The sequence below is a fragment of the Salminus brasiliensis genome, chromosome 7 (assembly GCF_030463535.1).
Source record: "Salminus brasiliensis chromosome 7, fSalBra1.hap2, whole genome shotgun sequence".
Taxonomy (NCBI): domain Eukaryota; kingdom Metazoa; phylum Chordata; class Actinopteri; order Characiformes; family Bryconidae; genus Salminus; species Salminus brasiliensis.
In genome coordinates, this window is record NC_132884.1 from 25,544,855 (window position 1) to 25,563,373 (window position 18,519).

At 38.9% G+C, this 18,519-nt stretch overlaps 1 protein-coding gene across 3 annotated transcripts; it reads left to right on the plus strand.

The window, feature by feature from the left end:
• The first annotated feature begins 11,802 nt into the window (after nucleotides 1–11,802).
• Nucleotides 11,803–18,470, plus strand: c7h1orf210 (chromosome 7 C1orf210 homolog). Of its 3 annotated transcripts, XM_072684322.1 has the most exons (6): nucleotides 11,803–11,933; nucleotides 12,488–12,522; nucleotides 15,591–15,708; nucleotides 16,215–16,635; nucleotides 17,037–17,138; nucleotides 17,360–18,470. In XM_072684322.1, the coding sequence occupies exons 3-6, from the start codon at nucleotides 15,604–15,606 to the stop codon at nucleotides 17,764–17,766; spliced, it is 1,035 nt and encodes a 344-aa protein (XP_072540423.1). In that variant the 5' UTR covers nucleotides 11,803–11,933; nucleotides 12,488–12,522; nucleotides 15,591–15,603; the 3' UTR covers nucleotides 17,767–18,470. The 3 variants fall into 3 exon arrangements, with proteins under 3 accessions (XP_072540423.1, XP_072540422.1, XP_072540421.1); XM_072684321.1 differs by lacking the exon at nucleotides 12,488–12,522 and having other exon boundaries at nucleotides 11,803–11,937; XM_072684320.1 differs by lacking the exon at nucleotides 12,488–12,522 and having other exon boundaries at nucleotides 11,804–11,933.
• The last annotated feature ends 49 nt before the right edge of the window (nucleotides 18,471–18,519 follow it).

Genomic DNA, 18,519 nt, shown 5'->3' on the forward strand with positions numbered 1-18,519 from the left:
TAGGATGCCACCATTGCAACAAGTCAGCTTATTAATTTTTTCCCCTCCTAGATATCTACTGAGTGGCATTATTTCAAAGTGTAAATGTTAAACAACCACAGCAAATCAGCCACAAAGCACGCTGAGTGCTGAGACACATGGTGCATAAAAGTCACCACCGCTCTGCTGAGTCCAATCACTGCAGAGTTCCAAACCTCTGCTGGCATTAACATCAGCACCAAAACTGTGTGCCAGAACCTTCATGGGTTTCCGTGGCCGAGCAGCTGCATGCAAGCCTTACATCACCAAGCACAATGCCAAGTTTCATGGAGAGGTTTAAAGCACACTACCTCTGGAAATGCAGAAATGCGGAAGAACCTGACTGTCCATATTAATGCCTAAGGATTTTGAACAGGATGTCATTAAAGCTTCTGTGGGAGTAATGTGTAGGTGTCCCAATACTTTTGTCCATGTAGTGTATGTCACAGAGGTGAGACACCATGCAGTTTCTTTGTAAAACATGTATATTATGTTCTAAGTTACATACATATTTCTCAGGAACTGGAACTGGCCTAATTATTATTTGCTGAATAAAAAATAAACAGAACATGTAGCCTTGGGAGGGAAAAAAACAGAGGGGGGGGGGGTAGCCTCATATTCTCACATTTTTATCAAAATTATTTAACGTTTGTTTTTAGAAAAATAAAAATATAGAGGGATCTTTCTCTTTTTGTAACCTATATTACTTTGGCTATTAGTTCTTCATTATGTTACAAATCAACCATTTTAGTCAGACAGACACAGATAAATTTGTTTTATTCATAGACAATTGATATTAAACATTATGCATTGACTTCTAACATGAAACATGCCTTGATACACCAGGCACCAGGACTCTGCAGCTCATATCATAAGATCTCTGTGCCTTCGGATACATGTATAAGTAATGAGTCAGTGATGGATTTCCTATTCTTATTTTACATGAAAGGAGAAATGGTACAGTTGAACTGTTTTTGTCAAATCCCTTCAGTGCCATTACTGTAACAGCAGTGAAAATGTAATTTGCTTGAATCAGGAGTTTATTAGAGTAGTAGTAATTTGTGCATTCTTGCCTGACCATGTGCAGTTTCCTTAACGCTGACGCAGCACAATGCATATACACAGAGCTTTTGGTTTCATCTGGTTTGGAGATTTTTTGTGTTTTTCATAAAATCCCAGAAGCTCAGACACTCTGATAATCTTACAATAACACCAGATGGACTTTTGCTTTTCCATGTTTTTCTTGTGCACAATGGAAGCCCAGCAGAAATGAGTAGCATTGGTGTTGCACGTCTCTGGTACTTCTGTCAGTGTGGTAGAAAAAGTCAGGAAATGAGGAACAATCTCAGCCTGTATGTTGTGTCTGAATGTTCAGCCACCTCTAGTTTAATTGCGGAGAAGAAGCCAGAGACACACGTTTAGACGCTCATTTGTCCCACTCCAGTGCACACTTCGCTAATTGGTGCATGGGTGGGCATTGAAATAAGTGATTTGCTGTTTTCTCCCCATTTCCTGACACCTCACAAAATCAAAAGTTGACTCAGAGTGACATTGTTTGGGTTTCCTGTTTTTGAACTGGCCCAGGAGTTCAAGGCAAAGGAGCAGAGGCTGAAGATTTGGCTTTGATTTATAAAACAGAGCTTGTGTAAGGCTTTTGTGTCTTGATTTAGAGTGCTAATATTTAATTCTAGCGATATTTTAGGAACGCTTACTCAGATGGACATGATTCAGTAGAATTATAAATATGTCATGAAGAAAGATAAGAAAATCTATTACATCTCCTTATCAGCGAAACTACTGCTGGCGCACTGCAGACATTTGAAGAGCGGAAGAGGATTCAGCGCTATTTTTTGTTTTTGTGCTTTCCTTGCCTAGAAAATCTGAGCAGTGAACTTGACACGGTAACAAACAGCAAGTCACGGTTGTGGGCTATTGTAATTTCCTGCGAGGTCAGAGAAATAGAAAGAGAAAGAGAGCTTTTAATAACACTTTAATACACAGAAATGTTCCACCAGCACATCAAATAAAACACTAATTACATTTATTTAGATTTATATCAACCGATCAGCCAATCAAGCAAATAAGCATTTTAGTACTGAAGGTTTTCCCTCCAGTTTCTAGACATACTAGAGCTAAAGTAACCTTCACCTATGTCTAAAACACATGATTATACAAAAATATGGATGAACTGTGGTTGCAGCGTGTGTGTGTGTGTGTGTGCACATTTAAATGTGGAGATTAGCTGATGAAGTGTAATGGAGTGTTTTGAAGAGGAAGCCACAAGGGAAAGCAGTGAACGCTGTGTCAATACAGTCAGGGTGCTTTGAGGGAGGGTGGGTGTAATAATAAAGGGAAAGGGGGAGGTAGGGGTTTTGGGGGGGTTTGGGTGGAGGATTTGGCCTGCATACCTTTTCTCAGCCTGCTGCCTATTGTACACCAGTCTTTTGTTGTCTTGCTGTAATTGTGCCTCCTGTTTGTTTTGGTGATGGCTGTATGAAGGTATATGACTGTAGCCAGATAACATCTCAGTCTCCCTGTGTTCACACAGACTGTCCATGCTGTGATACCCTTAGTTCATGTGCATTTTGCATTTCTTTTGCTTGTAATTATTACTCCTTTTCCTATCTTTGTACATACGGTGTGTACCCAGCACTGGTAGAGTCAGGTCAAAAAAATAAAGAAAGAATACACTATAAGCTTTTACTATAAGCAGTAATAAATGACTTTGAAATAAACCAAACACTTTATGTATAGTAGACAGGTTAGGTTGACAAATGTTGGACAGCTATTCCTTTAGCCCATGCATCACAAATCATATCCACAAAAGGCTGTTGTGGCTAAAGGTGTTCATCCAAACCAAGCAGGTGCATATAACTCACAAAACTACTCAACTGTTTGAAGTCTAAATCAGTGGAATAGTTGTTGTAAAGTTTACGGTTACACTGGACCTTTGTGGATAAGACTGGTAACCCCTGCCTTAGCTTCTTGTCCATACTGTGAGGCTTATAATTCAGTTATTGCATGGAAAACATCCATCCATCCATCTTCATGTACACTTTGTTCTAATCAGGGCCGCTGTGTGTCCGGGGCCTAGCCAGATTCATTTTGAGCTAGGCAGGAATACTCACTAGACAGTGCACCAGTCCATCGCAGGGCACAACACACACACTCATTCACTCACACTCTCACACCTAGGGGCAGCTTAGCATGGCCAGTTCACCTAACATGTGTTTTTGATTAATGTAGGAGGGAATAGGAACATTGGGAGGAAAACCATGTGGCCACGAGGAGAACTTCTAAAAAGACAACACAACAATAGGAGCTGAAATTTATGAGTAAAAAGTCAAACATTATAAAACATTTTTTACACATTACATTAAGAAGCTGTTCTATGTTCTATGGACTGTTCTTTAAAAAATCCCTTACACAGTTGTGAACTGAAGTCATTGAACTGAAATCACTGTAAAACATAGCACGGTCTCACATTTTCATTTAGAGTTTGTGTGTGTGTGTGTGTGTGTGTGTATTCAGTTGTAATAGCTGTGTGAAAGTTTGTATTACATTCCCATTTCCACCCATTTTAATGGGAGCTGGCAGGTTTCCACACGCAGACCAGTGCTGCTGCAGCGAGAGAGAAATAGTGGGAGCGAATAATGTAGGGGCAGGCACCAGGGCCACCGTTCCTTACTGAGGAAGCCCAGCGTGGGATCCCAGGGGCTGTGGGTGCTCTGATAGCTCCCAGCAGACTCTGCAGGAAATCCCCCGGCGATAACGGTGAAGTATATCGGATCAGCCCTGAAAACTCTTCTTAAAAATCTGTCATTACCTTCTACACCGAAGACTGTTTACATGCATCGTATAGGGAGCAGGGGACTTTAAATGGCACTCTGGTGAAAGCTCCCAGAAATCCAGCTTTACTGTAAGTTTCCAACTGGAACAATTCTGTCAGCTCGCCCTGCATCTGCTGCGGATGATTTATCCGTTCATGCATCCGTGGAATAATAAACACAGTGGCGGAGGGGAAAAAGAAGATGTCTTGGAGTTTTTACTTACTCAGCTACTTACAGAGTGTCAGCGGAGGGAGGATATCTGACAGAAAGGTCAAGGACATGAGCGATGGAGCGATATCTAGAGAGTTTCTGAAAAGAATAGAAAAACAGAGAGAGACAAAAGGAAAGACATGAAAGTGTTGACAAGATACAAGCCTATGGAGTGTCATTCACATCGCTGCCTAGTATATTAGTATAAGACCTCATGGTCAATCCAACCCTATGGAGTCATTTGTACAATGTGCATTTGACTAGGGCCACAGTGGAACAACCAAAAGAGCAGCTACTCTTCAAAATATGCATGAGCCATCATCACCTAAGCAGTCTTTGATACACCCTAAGGCTACGAGGTCTCCAAGGGCAGTCATTCTGGGGAGATACATAACCAAAACTATTCTAATGTCATAAATCAGTCCGTGTAACTCAAGAACAGATAAGGCAAGACTGCAACTTAGCATTCATCCTGTTTCCTCTGGTCTAGATCCTGTCATATATGTGCCATATGGTGTCCATTTCACTGCTATCATTAGTGCGCTGCATTACTGGGGAAATCTGTAATCTGTACAGTGTTGACATATTCACAACTCCATTTATTTCTGCCATATTGGAAAAAAGGCTGCAGATCAAGTGTCAGGGCTTGAGGGTGGCAGCATGTTTTAGGAATCATGTTTTCTTGATGTCCGTAATTCCTGGAAGTCTGAAGAAATCATTGCCACATATGGCATAGAGTTTGACCTTCAGATCAGAGAGTTCATACTCTCTCAAGCATAGGATAGTGGCAATATAGAACCAAATTTTGTTTTACAACAGCTTGTAAGAGTAAAATAAACACAGTTCCAGCTTCCTATGTTGACTCAGGGCGTGGTTATGGTCAGGTGGAAATCCCTGTTCCTGGCTTAGCAGGGCATCTCAGCATGAGTCAGCCCACTACTACTGGGGCACAATGCTCTCCACCACCAGCACTACGTGGAGGTCTCAGAGTCTGGTATAAACATATCTAACCGAACAACTACTCACTTGGCTTTGTCCCCTTTAAGTCATTAAAATTGTGTGTATTCTCATGTTGCCCATAATGAAATGTACCAGATCGGGTGGTTGGTGGTTTCTGTGTGTTATTGTGTTTTCTATCACTGTATAAAAGAAGTACAAGGCTGCCTTTATTGTTGGATTGTTGGCTGCACTGCAATAGTTTCTCAGCACATGCACACACATTGAGAATGAACTTCAGAAACCATGACCTTATTATTGATTTGTTTTGATAACACAAATAGAAGACTGAAATGTGAAGTAGGGAGACTGTAGCACAACCTACTGCATTTTGTTTTTGCTAAGGATTAATATTTTTTAAGCAAAACACACAAGTTCATTTGCTGTTGGAGTATATTAAAGTCAAAATAGTGTTCGTTTTATTATCAATAAACAGCTGACATGAAGAATGCCTCTGTTAACACAACACATTACTAAATGACTTCCCAACCCGCTCCTTTATCTACTTGCTCATCTGATCAACATCATCTGATCTGGTGAAGTGGGTGGGTTAGACAGGGATACCTATATTGACCAGGAATGACACACTATAGATTGAGTTTAAGGCCCTGGTTCAGAAATGTAGTCACTGCAGGTGAGGTTTCTGACAAGGCCCTATGTAGCCATGCAAGCTTTTCTGCGGAAAATTGTGCCTGTTACAATAACCTATGTGAAGTGTACCTGTCTGACCCAGTTTCCTCATTTAATATCCCCCACAGCTCTATTTATTAGGCAGTGGAAAACGTGAGGAAGTGTTAATCATAACATGTCCAATGTGCTGCAATGTGCTTTTTTTTAGCAGCTCTAGCAGCCTCCTTATGAGTTCTGCTATGATAATGTAACAACTTAATTGCATCTTTTCAGTTTTCTAACTATTTACATAGTTAGCTAAATTATTGTAATTCTAATACTTTAGTTCATTCAAGAATGGTTCAAAGGAGAGAATCAGTCTCAGATTAAATTTTTGCAATGGAAATCTTAAACATTAACTCTACCAAAGTACAATTATTATAACTTATAACATCACTATGAGTAAGAAAATTATTTGTCGGTGATGATTAATACATTGACATTAACAGCTTTGATGACAAACCAGAAAATAATCTTTTGCTATACAGTTTGCCAGAAATAGCTTTCAACCATGACTGTCTCTTCCTGTTTCCTGTGGACACGCTCAGTATCCTTTCTCAGGTTCCTTATTAACTTAATGCTATTCTCTGCATGCAGACAGCTACATAGATCCTTTTCACTGTGGATGATAATGAGCATTACAGGCCATCATAGGCCAAGGACTACCATTAAAGTTAGCCACTCTGACTTTGGAACTAGACTGCCAATTTAAATGCATAGACTTAATCTGCTTTCCACTTTTCGATCACACTCTTTCAAAGGTTATCAGGTATAAAACTGGCCTCCTTCTTTTTTGCATATCAAGCAGAAATACCACAGCCCATTTCACATTCTTTTTACCAGCATGGGAGAAACTTAGTACTGCCAGAATTCCTCAAGAATCGGTGTGACCACAACTAGGAAACACTGATAGCATTTGTGAGTGTGTTGTTGTGGTTTGTGGGAACAGGAATGTGGGGGGGTGGGGGGGGTGGGGGTGGTGGGTGAAGAAGGAGTGCAAGGGAAAGGGAAGAATACAGCAGCAAAATGGAAATGGAATGAACTGATGGACAGTGTTCTAATCCAACAACAGAGAAAGAGTCAGATGGCTACATGCAAAAAATGCATTTGCCTGATTCACATTATGCCAAAAAGTGGAGATACAAGGTTTTTGTGTGACAGTGACAACATACAGGAGTGTGCAACACCATTATCCCTCTTATGATGAGGTGTGTTAAAGGTGGGAGAAACATTTGAAAAACTACAGCTGCTTAGGGGTGGATTTTTGGGGGTGAGCTATTGGATTTCTTTCACTAGCTGGTGAATGCAGAAGGATGCTAAGTGAGATAGCTAACATTGCTGCATCCGGTCCAACGCGACCAGACTCTGCAATAGCTTCTTCCCCCAAGCAATCAGATTTCTCAATCCAGAGACTGAACTGATGTCTTTTTTCTGCTCCATGCACTCTCTCTCTCTCTCTCTCTCTCTCTCTCTCTCTCTCTCTCTCTCACCAACCATTTACCCCAGACAATATGGGAAGCAATTTGCACAAATAACCTTACTACCTCACTGGACACTGGACATTTATTACACACTGCATAATTTGCACACTACCCCTAAATTATTTATCATTCTTAGTCTGTACTGTGTTGTGTTGTCTGTCTGTACTTGTACTGTGTTGCACTTGTGTTCTGTATGCACTGTGTCTATGTTGCACCATGGTCCTGGAGGAACGTTGTTTTGTTTCACTGTGTTCTCTGTATATAGTTAAAATGACAATAAAAACCCGCTTGACTTGACTTGACTTGACTTGCTACCAACAATACTGTATCGTAACCATTGTCTTCTAACTATCATTACAGTATAGAGAAGGGAGGACTCAAACGACTGAAATGACTAATTAATGTCATAGGACAATAAGTTAAGTTAGAGTTAAAGTTAGCTTTTCTGTGCATGAATGGATTTACAAAATGTCTGGCATAACTTTTTTGTTCTAAATATGTTGCTAGTGATACTATATATTTAAGATCAACAGTTAGCTTTGCCATATCAAGCCCTTTGAAATTCCTGGACACTCGACCATTGGATCTTTTTAGTTGGAGGATGGGTAAGTGCTTAGTGCTTAAACATATCACCAACAGGGCACTTTTTTCATGTGAAACGAAACAAGTCTAACACTAGTCAGCTTACTCACAGATGGATAATGCAACTCTATTTCCATACACCAGTAAATTACTTTGATTTTCAATTCATATCTTCATATTTTACACTAGAAAATATGGCTGAGTTTCTGAACCTGGATAAAAGTTATGATGACTTGCACCATCCAGCAGGGCCATTACAACAACCACCTCACTTACCACATTCATCCCTCTCAACCTCCACACTCTTCCAACATGTGGGCTTTTTAAAGTTTACAGAGAAACCAGTGTGACCTGAGACTAAACTCTCATACTCCGTTGTGATTCCCAGCTCTTTTTGTAAATCGTTCTCTTTGCTGTGTTTCCTTTGGATACTTCTTTTAAATAGAACTGAATAGAACTGAATTATTTACAGGCCTCAGAAATATTCTTCTAATTCACTGATGACTTCGCTGACGTAGTGTCAGTTATATCTATTGATAAGTCCTGTTTTATAATACCCGGTGATTTTAACAACCACACGGATAATACCAATGACAATAATGTCAAAGAACTTTGTGCTTTGGTGTCCTGTAGCATGTGAAAGAGCCTGCAACATACCCAGGTTGGTCACACTCTGGTTAATTATGATCCTGTAGATTTGCTGTGCCAGTTTATGGAACACATGAATAACTGGATGAAGCAACATTTCATCGAGTTGAATGAGAACAAAACAGAAAAGATTGTGCAAGCAGTCAGAATCAAAGGTTTAATGTCCCAACAAAATCATTCATGCTTTTATCTTCAACAGGAATAGTTACAGTAATGCTGTTTTAACTGGACTTCCCAAAACAGTTTCCCATTAAACAGCCCTAGTTAATTCAAAATTCTGCTGCAAGAGTTTTTTTTTTTACCAGAACCTAGAGAACAGAAGACATTACTCTGGTTCTAATTTTTAATTCTTATTTTATCTTAATTTATTCTTTTGATCACTTTTATGTCTCTTTTTTAATTGTGTTTATTTTCTCGTATTTTCTCTTTTCTTTATGTAAAGCACCTTGAATAACCTCTGTATATGAACTGCGCTGGACAAATAAACTTGTCTTGTTTGTTTTTGTAAATTTCACTGCTAGATATAGATGGTTCAGTGGCTAGGCTAGCAATCAAGATTATTTTGGAATTACAATGATTACTGAAGGTTGTATGCTGTTATAATGCATGCTATGTTATAAAAATAGAGACAACACTGATGAATTAAAACAATATCTTAAATTATGAATAATGTAGAACCCATAGGGCTGAGGGAAACTGCTGTGTTAAGAAAGTAACTATTTAAATGCCCCCATAAGATGGTTTTGGTATACAGCTTGATAGAGCATGAATACTATTTGTAAGTATAAGCTTTTAGTGTTAGCCACATTAGTCTTGTACCTTTAGTGCAAATGTAAAGAAGCAAACTTAGAACACCAAATACAGTATTTGTTGGCTGACTGACACACTTGGCAGAACACTGTAGATTTTTGGTCAATTGGATGACAATTACAAATACACAAGTGTATCTATTCTAATGTTAGTGTTTTTTAACCAATAATGACTTACTTTACAGATAAAACACTCAACATATAGTTTCCTCAGGTAGCCTACGATGTATACATGTGATCTAGATAAAGGTAAAACTGTGGACAGATACACAATGTAGAAAGTGAGAGATTCAGATAAAGGCAGGGCTAGTTGAGAGGGTGAGCTGCCCTGGAGACTCTGGAGCAGGAAGCTGTGCTGCTGGACCTGATATGTGACCAGGAAGCAGGCCGAGCAGGAATCAAACAGGCGGGCAAAGCAGAAACAGGAAGGCTGGTCTCCTGTCTGCTGAGTGTTTGCTCAGCCCGCAACCCTGCTTTTCCCATGAGCCCCGCTGGAACACAGCTGGAGCAGGGGACACTTGCATAGACTGGGGCAGAATGAGAACGGCTTAGTATACATGAAAATGTTAAAATGCTGTTTTAAAGTTTCATTTTTGGGGGTTTCTTTCTGTATGTGCAAAGCATAGCAATTATCCATATGTTCAATACATTACTCAAACAATAGTCCTTATTGCATAACAAAGTTGGCCTATCTGCTTCTACAGGTGGTGTTTGTATTTAAGGGCCAGCCCTTTTGTCTTTCACTTGAAGATGTTCCCAGATTCTGTGGATTTAGTGGACCAGCTATGTTTTGTTTAGGAGATGCAGACTTAACATTTCTGTGTGAACCCAACAAGAATGTTCCAACTCAGTTCTTCCTTTAATAAGCTTAAAAATCCATTTTGAATAAAGGCCTCATCAGAAGGCCTTATGAAATTTCCTTAACTCTTAACTCCTCCTCAGTCTGTGAATATGTTTTAATTGCACTTGAAATATCTTGGCATATTTTAAACATCAGTTACCTTGTAACAGAAAGAGATGTCTTAAGAATGTTGAGTGTTTAGCAGCATCTCATTGACTCTGTTGAGTCTGAATGCAGTCTCAGGTTGTTGAAGCCTGTGTGTTCACACACTCAGAGAGGCCAAGCCAAACACTCCGCCGATAAAATCACTGATTAACATACCACTTGGACAAATCACTTCTCTTTTACAGAGGGAACAGACTTGGCGGTTCCCATTACGAAAGGAAATGAGTGTTTTTCGGATAGTTAAAAGGAGCCAAAGCACAAAAATAGTCTGAAATCTCAGGACCACCTAAGTGACCACAGCCAAAAACATGGTTCTCAATGGAATATAACAGACAAATTGACTGCTTGTGTGTGTATGTGTGTGTGTGTACAGTATGATCAGGAGGGTTACCAACAGATGCTCTTATGATGCACGAAGCACACTAAAATATAAATTCCTTGACCAGTTCATCTGTGTCTTTTCTAAGACAAAGTGTCTATTGTTGTTGGCCTGGTGTTGTTTTTTCCCTTTAAAGAGAGTGAAGCCACTGCAGCTGTCCCGGGGGGTGCTTCATAATCCTTTCTCCTTCCTCTTCTCTTAACCACCTTACAGTCTCACACACACACACACACACACACGCACACAAACATTGGTTTACCCTTTACAAGCTCTAATATATCTCAAAGAAGATATATGGACATGTCTACACGCATCTAGCCACCCACATGTAAACAACCTTTATACTTGCAGACACCCTGTATACATATAAAAATACAAGCATGCATGCACAGATGAACACACACCTCCATAAGATGTGTACAGGAAATGGCCCTATTGTTTTCAGTGTTCCTTCTCTCTCTCCCCCCACTCAGTACAATCAAGGTTAGTCACTCAAAGTCAAACAGCACTTACAGCAGAGAAACTGTTTATTCATTGTGTCTAGCCCTCTCAAAAGCCAAGAAGATACTCAAATAGACAAAGTAACAATGGATGTTCCTTGGTATCTCCCTGTGTTTATGTATTTGGCTAGTGTTTGTCAGCGCACACACAACTGAGAAACTGATTGAAGTCATGTGAGTGTATAACTGATAGAGTGCCATGAAGCTAGTTGATAAGTGTCACATATTGTGTAATCATTTCATTAGTCCTGAGGAACACTAGAACAACAGTAGTCGGCATTCTGACAAGGCAAGTCAGTAGAAAGCAGAAACTACAGCAAGTCTAAGAAGATCTAAAAGATAGAAAAAGTTCCAAATTTTACATTTTTAGATCAGACTTCAGTATAGGCCACAGTGTGATTTCCACTATACACCCTTAAAATGGGTTCTTCAAAGGTTCTGTAGTAAAGACAATGGTTCTAACCAGAACCCAACCCAATCTAACTTGAAGAACCTCTTGTAGAGGGTTCCATTAATTTAAGAACCTTTTTCCAGTACAACACTTACAGTGTATGACTGATTCTTGTGACTGGCAGGGCGGCCATGCAAAGCTGCGTGTTGTTACTGAGTTACTCATTAACTTCTTCCTCAAGTGACAAGGTAAAGGCACACCTCGCACAACCTTTGCACAATATGCCTCCATTTTCTTCCTGTGAAAGACGGTCCAACACAATGAGCCTGTCTTCTAAATCCTAAAATGTGACAACTGAAGAGATTAAAACCTACACTCTGCCATATTAACAGGAACTAAAGATCCAAAGCTCAGGTAGGTGAGTCTAAGTATAAGAATGTCTGCTTAGTGCTATATTTCACATCCCAATTTACAGCAGGCTCCAATCACACGAAACATCAAATGCTACTTAAGCTGCGTTGTTTAAATGACTGTATATTTGAACACAGTATGTGTGTTTATTACTTTGATTCAAATGAAAGCCATAATGGTGATAACTCAAACTAAAATTTTTTGTGTCAAAGCTGAGCTGCAAAAACCAAATCATGACGATGTTTCCTGTTCTAAACCACAACAGTGCTATTCAACAGTTTTGCAGAATGTTCTAATTAAATAATAATCCTCTTAAATGTGGCTATAGAAACCATCATATTTCTGTCTCACTGCTGATGTTGCTCACTGTGTGTTAACTACAAACACATTGTGCTCTATTAACCCCTATGGCTCATTATGTTGTCTTTTTAACCACAACACGACAAACACAAAGTTGGTAGGCTGGACTAGGACACTTTAACTACACACATAAGGAGTCTGGGCTAACTCACTATGCTGGATTTTACGAACAGAAAATAAGGTATTTTGTTTCATAGGTTGTGCATACAGCAAAAGTGGTCACATAATCAAGGTAGGTCACATAATCAAGCTTTCACACTTGTACTGTTGCTTAGAAATGGAATGAACTAAGTAACTGAATATCTCTAATATAACTCCTTAACAGTTAGTTAGAAAGAAGCAAACAATTTACGGAGGAGACAGAAATCCAACAGCTGTTTAAAAGATCAAACTTTTTTGACAGTGCAAAGTCTCCAGGACAATACAATGGTTTCTGAGACAGAGTGGAGTAAAGAAAGACAGGAGAGGGAGGTGGGGGAAGGGTGATTTTACTTACAATGCTGCTACTGTGGACGAGGTCAAGTAAAGGACTTGTTAGGTGGCTACAAAAGACAAAGTAATTCGGAGACGGAACTGCCAGTTTGCACATTCGAAGAAACCAACAGATATTACACTAAGATAAAATGATAATTAGAGACAGGCATGTTAAACTTAGATTTATAAGGACAAGTCAAGCAGAGACCTAGCTTTTTGGATTGTCCTCCTTCTTATTTAAACTGAGGGAAAGTGTTTCAGTCACCTTCTATTATGGTAGGCTTATGTTTTATGTTTAATTCCATAAAATTAAATTTTCTGTCAAAAATGTTGCTGTCATATCAAAACCTTTATACTTAGCACTCATTTTTACCATTTAAAATGTCATCCGCCTTTTACATTTCCCTGTGAATGTTTTATGACAAAAGCTCCAATATAAATGCGGTGAAATACATGAATATTGTCGCTGTAATGCAATTTTTGCCATATCCATGTTTTCATATAATGTTGCTGTCATGCAGAAACCTTGATTTCCACTGATGCCGTATCACTGTTTTATTAGAATATGAATCTGGCTCTTTACATTGTGTCATGATGAATGGACCAATAGAAATGTTCCAAAACAACTTTGAGTAAAATTGTTTTACACTTCCATCGAAAGCTGAGAAGGACTTTTTCTTCTTCCATAAAGTTACCATTTTGGAGATTTATGCGTTACAGGGACGATATATTAAAGGTATATTTAATGTTGATATGTATGAACATTTTTCTGTAAAACTACTGTCCTAAAGATCTTTACACAACAAATACAATATATAGGCTACATATTAGCAAATGGGAGATATGGCATAAAGTTTATTAGAAATAGGAGATATGGCATAAATATTATACTGTGTATGACAATGATTCAACAATACCTGAATATGATATTTCTTTGAAATTAACAGAAAAAAGAAGGGCCCTTTAAAAAAATTAAAACATTTCAACATTTCCCATACTGCACTGTGTAATCTGGGTGATGATGAGGCAGACAAAGACGCAGGGTAAGGGTTGGATCTGGTGGAACAAGCAGACAGACAGGAGCACCAGGGGAACATGAATCCATAAGACAAGATCAAAGGGAAAACACCAAATGTAAGATACAATAGCATTAGGTACAATAAATCAAATCCCACAAGCTGTGTAACATGTCTATGCTGGCCTCTGAACAAAGAAAACAGAAAGGTATAAAAACAAACCCTAAAGACCACAGAAACCTGAAAACAATAAAATTAGGCGGGGCACAGAACTGAACACGTGCGGAAGATAATCAAGAGGCAGAACAAGGAGAAGACACAGACCAAGATACAACAACAAGAGCACATAGACTCAAGGTAGTTTAACAGATGCAAGACAGGACCAGTGTGGTGGATTTTAAATGGCATACACTGTTGTAGTGGCAGTTTCCAACCAGCAAAATACCAAATGGGCATGAAATTATAAATGAATAAGCCAGCATTTCATCAATACATTGCACTGAACAGGAGAATAGAGCCCACAGTAACAAAATAGGTCACATGGGTATTTTTTTAATGGTATGACTAATTTCATACCAAAAAATATTTGATAGTTTCAGACAAACATTACATCTGAATTTGGGTCCTGGCATGAAAAAGGGTTGGAAATCCCAACTCTAGGGTACTTGACAGAGCTGTAGTGCCAACCTAAAGATGCTATCCAGGTAAGACTGGGCAATTAATTAAAATAAATCAAAACTGGCATTCAGAACCTCCAATCATCATACGTCTGTTAATACATAAATTATTTTGTTAGTACTTTCTTCACTGTGTGTTTATGTACTGTCTCCTTAAAAATACTGCCGCATGTGTACTCACATGACTCTGCCCTGTCCAGTCTGCAACATGGAGGCAAAACAGAGGAGAACTCAAATACTGAGCCAACTTTGCAAATTATATCTTAATGAGGAAATGCCACATGGATGTTTGTTTCCATACAAAAGCAATTCATCACTGTTAAAATCTCTGCTTATTTTGTAATTAATCACAATATAAATAAATATCATTATATTGTCCAGTCCTGACACATATGCATATGTACTTGAAAGTGGCTGTGCACATACAAGCACATGCAAACGTGTAGTCACACTTGGTGGTGCTTTGGACCCTGAGCCCTTGTTATGCACAGGGTACCTCAAGACAGGAAGAGATAAAAGGGAGCTCCTGACGAGTGTTTACAGCCAACATGCTGAAATGAATAGCGAGAGAAAGAGAGAGGAAGGGCCCTAATAACACAGCAGACGTCTCTGTGAACAATGGCTTCACTGCCAAGACAAGATTCTGATAAACATGAAAAACACACAGACTTTGTAAAGAGTGCATACACCCACATGCATTTACACACTCTCCTCTACACTCAGAATGTATTTTGATAGTTTAATCCAGGGTAGGTAATGATTAATGTTCAATGCAGTAACTATGTATGTGGTGATGACTGTTTACCACCATTTACCACTACTGCCAGTCTCACCAGTATAAAACGCTCTATAAATTTACAGTCATTAACAGCAAACTAGCTCAGTAAATGCATAGAAATATCTCTTTGTGATGGATTTGAACAAGTCTCCTCCATTGCAGCCTCATTAAAACCACAATGGAGAAACTTAACAAGAAGAAATTCGATATTTCTGCTCATTTACTGAACGCTGTGAGCGCAGTTTATTATTTATAAGTATTTATCTTCTGGAATGCTTCTCTAGCTTTGTTCACTCTTTAATGTGGTTTAAACAAGTTCATGCTTTAAGGAAAACATTCACTCTTATTTGTGCAGGTAACAGCAGAGCATGCGGTCGGTAGCTCACCCTCTGTTTGTGCTTGTCTCTCTCTGGGCCTCAGGTTTATGCCACACACTCTTTACTGTGGGCCCTTGTGTGGTCAACAGAGAGAAGGTAAGTGCTTGTTTCCCCAATGCCAGAAAAGTGTGACAGCATTGGGAACATCCTGTTTATAGGCTCTTATTTCCTGTTTTTGATGACAGTCACTGGACTCAAGCATGTTAATGGTCATCATTTATGGAGCTGCTGAAAAATGACTGACAATAAGATTCTGACAACTTTGATAACTTAACAATAAAAACTATATATATATATATATATATATATATATATATATATATATATATATATATATATATATATATATGTATGTTATTATATAAATGTTGTGTAATTATAGCAAATATGATGCCAAAACAATGACTTGTCTCGAGATTTCTGTGTCAAAGAAGTCATTATTGGGTTTCAGGCAAACTGCTTACATTCTGAAAGGGATTCCATGAAAATGACTGTTACACAAATTAATCCAACATAGAATCTCAAGATGGGATTCGTTTGTGAGATCTAACCCTAAAGACTAATTTATTATTTTTTTTGCCAAAACCACTTTTATTTCTCAGACTGCGTTTGACTGCAGCAGGCGAAACCTTACATCAATACCAGAGCAGATATGGCCCAACGTGACCGAGCTGGACCTCTCGAAGAATCACTTAAACCTAGCCCACGCTCAAGGTCTCAAGTCGCTGCAAAGCTTTGACCACTTGATTGCACTCAATCTATCAGGAAACTACCTCCCTCTACTGGGGAAGAAGCACTTCTACCCTCTACCATCCCTGCAAACACTGGATCTCAGTGGATGCAAGCTGGCTGCAGTCGAGACTGATGCCCTGTTAAGCTTCCCCAGGTTGCAAAAGCTTTTTCTGGGCAATAATTACCTACAAACATCTCTGCCTGCTGTCCTAAAAGACCATGGGTGGCCTGAGTTTGTAGAGCTCACACACAGAGTGCATAAGCAGATGGCCTCGGAAAGACACTCCCATGGTGTGTGTGTGTATACATGTCTGTCTTTTTCTCTATTTTTGTTTGATTTTATGTTAAAACTTTAACAGTTAATTGTTAAATGTCTTGGAGCAGTATTTACTAAGGATTTTAGGGTAGTACTATTGACCTAAGATTATATAAAGACAATAACATACTTTTCCTCATAGCGTAATGTAACATAACTGTGCTCATAAGGATGGAAGGTCATTGCACTAAACTAATAATGTTAGCAAAAAAAGTCAATATTTCTGAATAACCAACTGCAAGCCTGCATCAAATTTTAAACCGTTCCATCCTAATGGCCACACAAATACAATATTAGTCCATATCATTACAATAAATTAAAGAACACTTTTTGTACTGACCTTAAATGTTGTTGTTTTACTCTTCAACTGACACAGGGCATGCACTTAACATCATCATCCAGAAGCACATCCATCGTAAACTGCTGGCAGAACCTTTGGTGGAGACCACTACAGCAAACACAACAAAGAATAATACTGGTTGGTCCATTTTGTCTATACTACTTCATGGTCATGCCTAATTAGAACCATTCAAATGATTTGAAGTAATCATAAGCCACAATTTTCTTATTTTAGATTTTCAATTCTGTATAGTTATATTGTGACTTGGTAATATAAATTATTAACATAAATATTGATATTTTGAGATATAACTTACATCTGCCATTTATCTGTTACCCCCGGTTACAATTTCCTCACAGACATTGCCAATGCCGAGAAAAGTGCTTCAGGCGGCTGGAAACCCCTCGTTGCTGTTTTGGTGACAGCCATCGCTGTCTCGGTCCTCATTGCTGTGGGGGCAAAGTGTAAAATCGTGCATAAGTACTTGGCCAGCTATAGGCACTCAAGGCTGAGCGAAACAGACACCACCAGCCATTGCGACCCTGCTAGCTTTGAGGTGGGCTTCTCCACCCAGGGCCCCTCAGGCAGGGGCACGCAAGCAGTTTCAGTCGAAGGGGACGAGATGGAGGAGGATGACGATGGGTTTATTGAGGACAATTACATTCAGGCCAGTGAGAGAGAGCGAGCAGAAAGAGAGGTACATACATGGAAACAAGAAGAGGAAGAAGAAGAAGATGAGGATGAGATAGAGTTCACCATTGGTTAGTTAAAGGAGAACTGTGTGAGGAGTGCTGGGCCGCCACCAGTAGGAGCAACCTACTACAATGTTTGTGGGGATGATGGAAACAGCAGCAGACTTTTTAAGTACGATTATTTATAGATAAAAGATTCTCCTACTTTAAGTATATAAATGTTTTTGTGCTGTTGTGTTTGCTCTCCTGAGATCATTAACTTGGTCAGGTCCAAAAACTAAATTTGGTATGATGTTCTGGCATAAAGTGATGCCAGAGTTTGGTGTATTTATATGTTAGGTCCTCAGGTACCCCACTGCCATGTGTATTTAGGTGTTTCCAACACCCCTGGTTGAGCTACTGAGGGATGCATGCTTAAACAGGTAAGAAACGACAAATAATCTGTAGGACAGGAGTAATTGAGTACCAGGGCTGGAAAAAGGTGTCTAATGGTAGCCATAAGATTTTTTTTTATATAATGTTAAATGTGCAATTTTAATTTTTTATTTTACAGTAAAATTATAATTTCTTATTTTTTTAAGTGTTATATGCCCAAAATATAAATGACAAATAATACATTAAGTTAAAAACTTTTTTTCTGACATTAGAGGATTTGATCGATTGGAAATGTCAGACATGGACATTATAGCTAGTGTTAATGGTTCGGGGAAGTCATTCTTTGACAAATATGTATCACGTTTTCAGCCTAATTAAATTAAATAAATGTAGTTTTTAAAAACCTTTTGTGTTTTTCTAAGTCCTTTATATGATGCACACACACACACACA

What these genes read in the sequence shown, in the direction of transcription:
- c7h1orf210 (XM_072684321.1), top strand. Translation starts at nt 15,604, where the DNA reads ATGCGGTCGGTAGCTCACCCTCTGTTTGTGCTTGTCTCTCTCTGGGCC. An exon ending in GTGTGGTCAACAGAGAGAAG is followed by an intron (nt 15,709 to 16,214) that starts GTAAGTGCTTGT and finishes TTTATTTCTCAG; the next exon opens with ACTGCGTTTGACTGCAGCAG. An exon ending in CTCGGAAAGACACTCCCATG is followed by an intron (nt 16,636 to 17,036) that starts GTGTGTGTGTGT and finishes CAACTGACACAG; the next exon opens with GGCATGCACTTAACATCATC.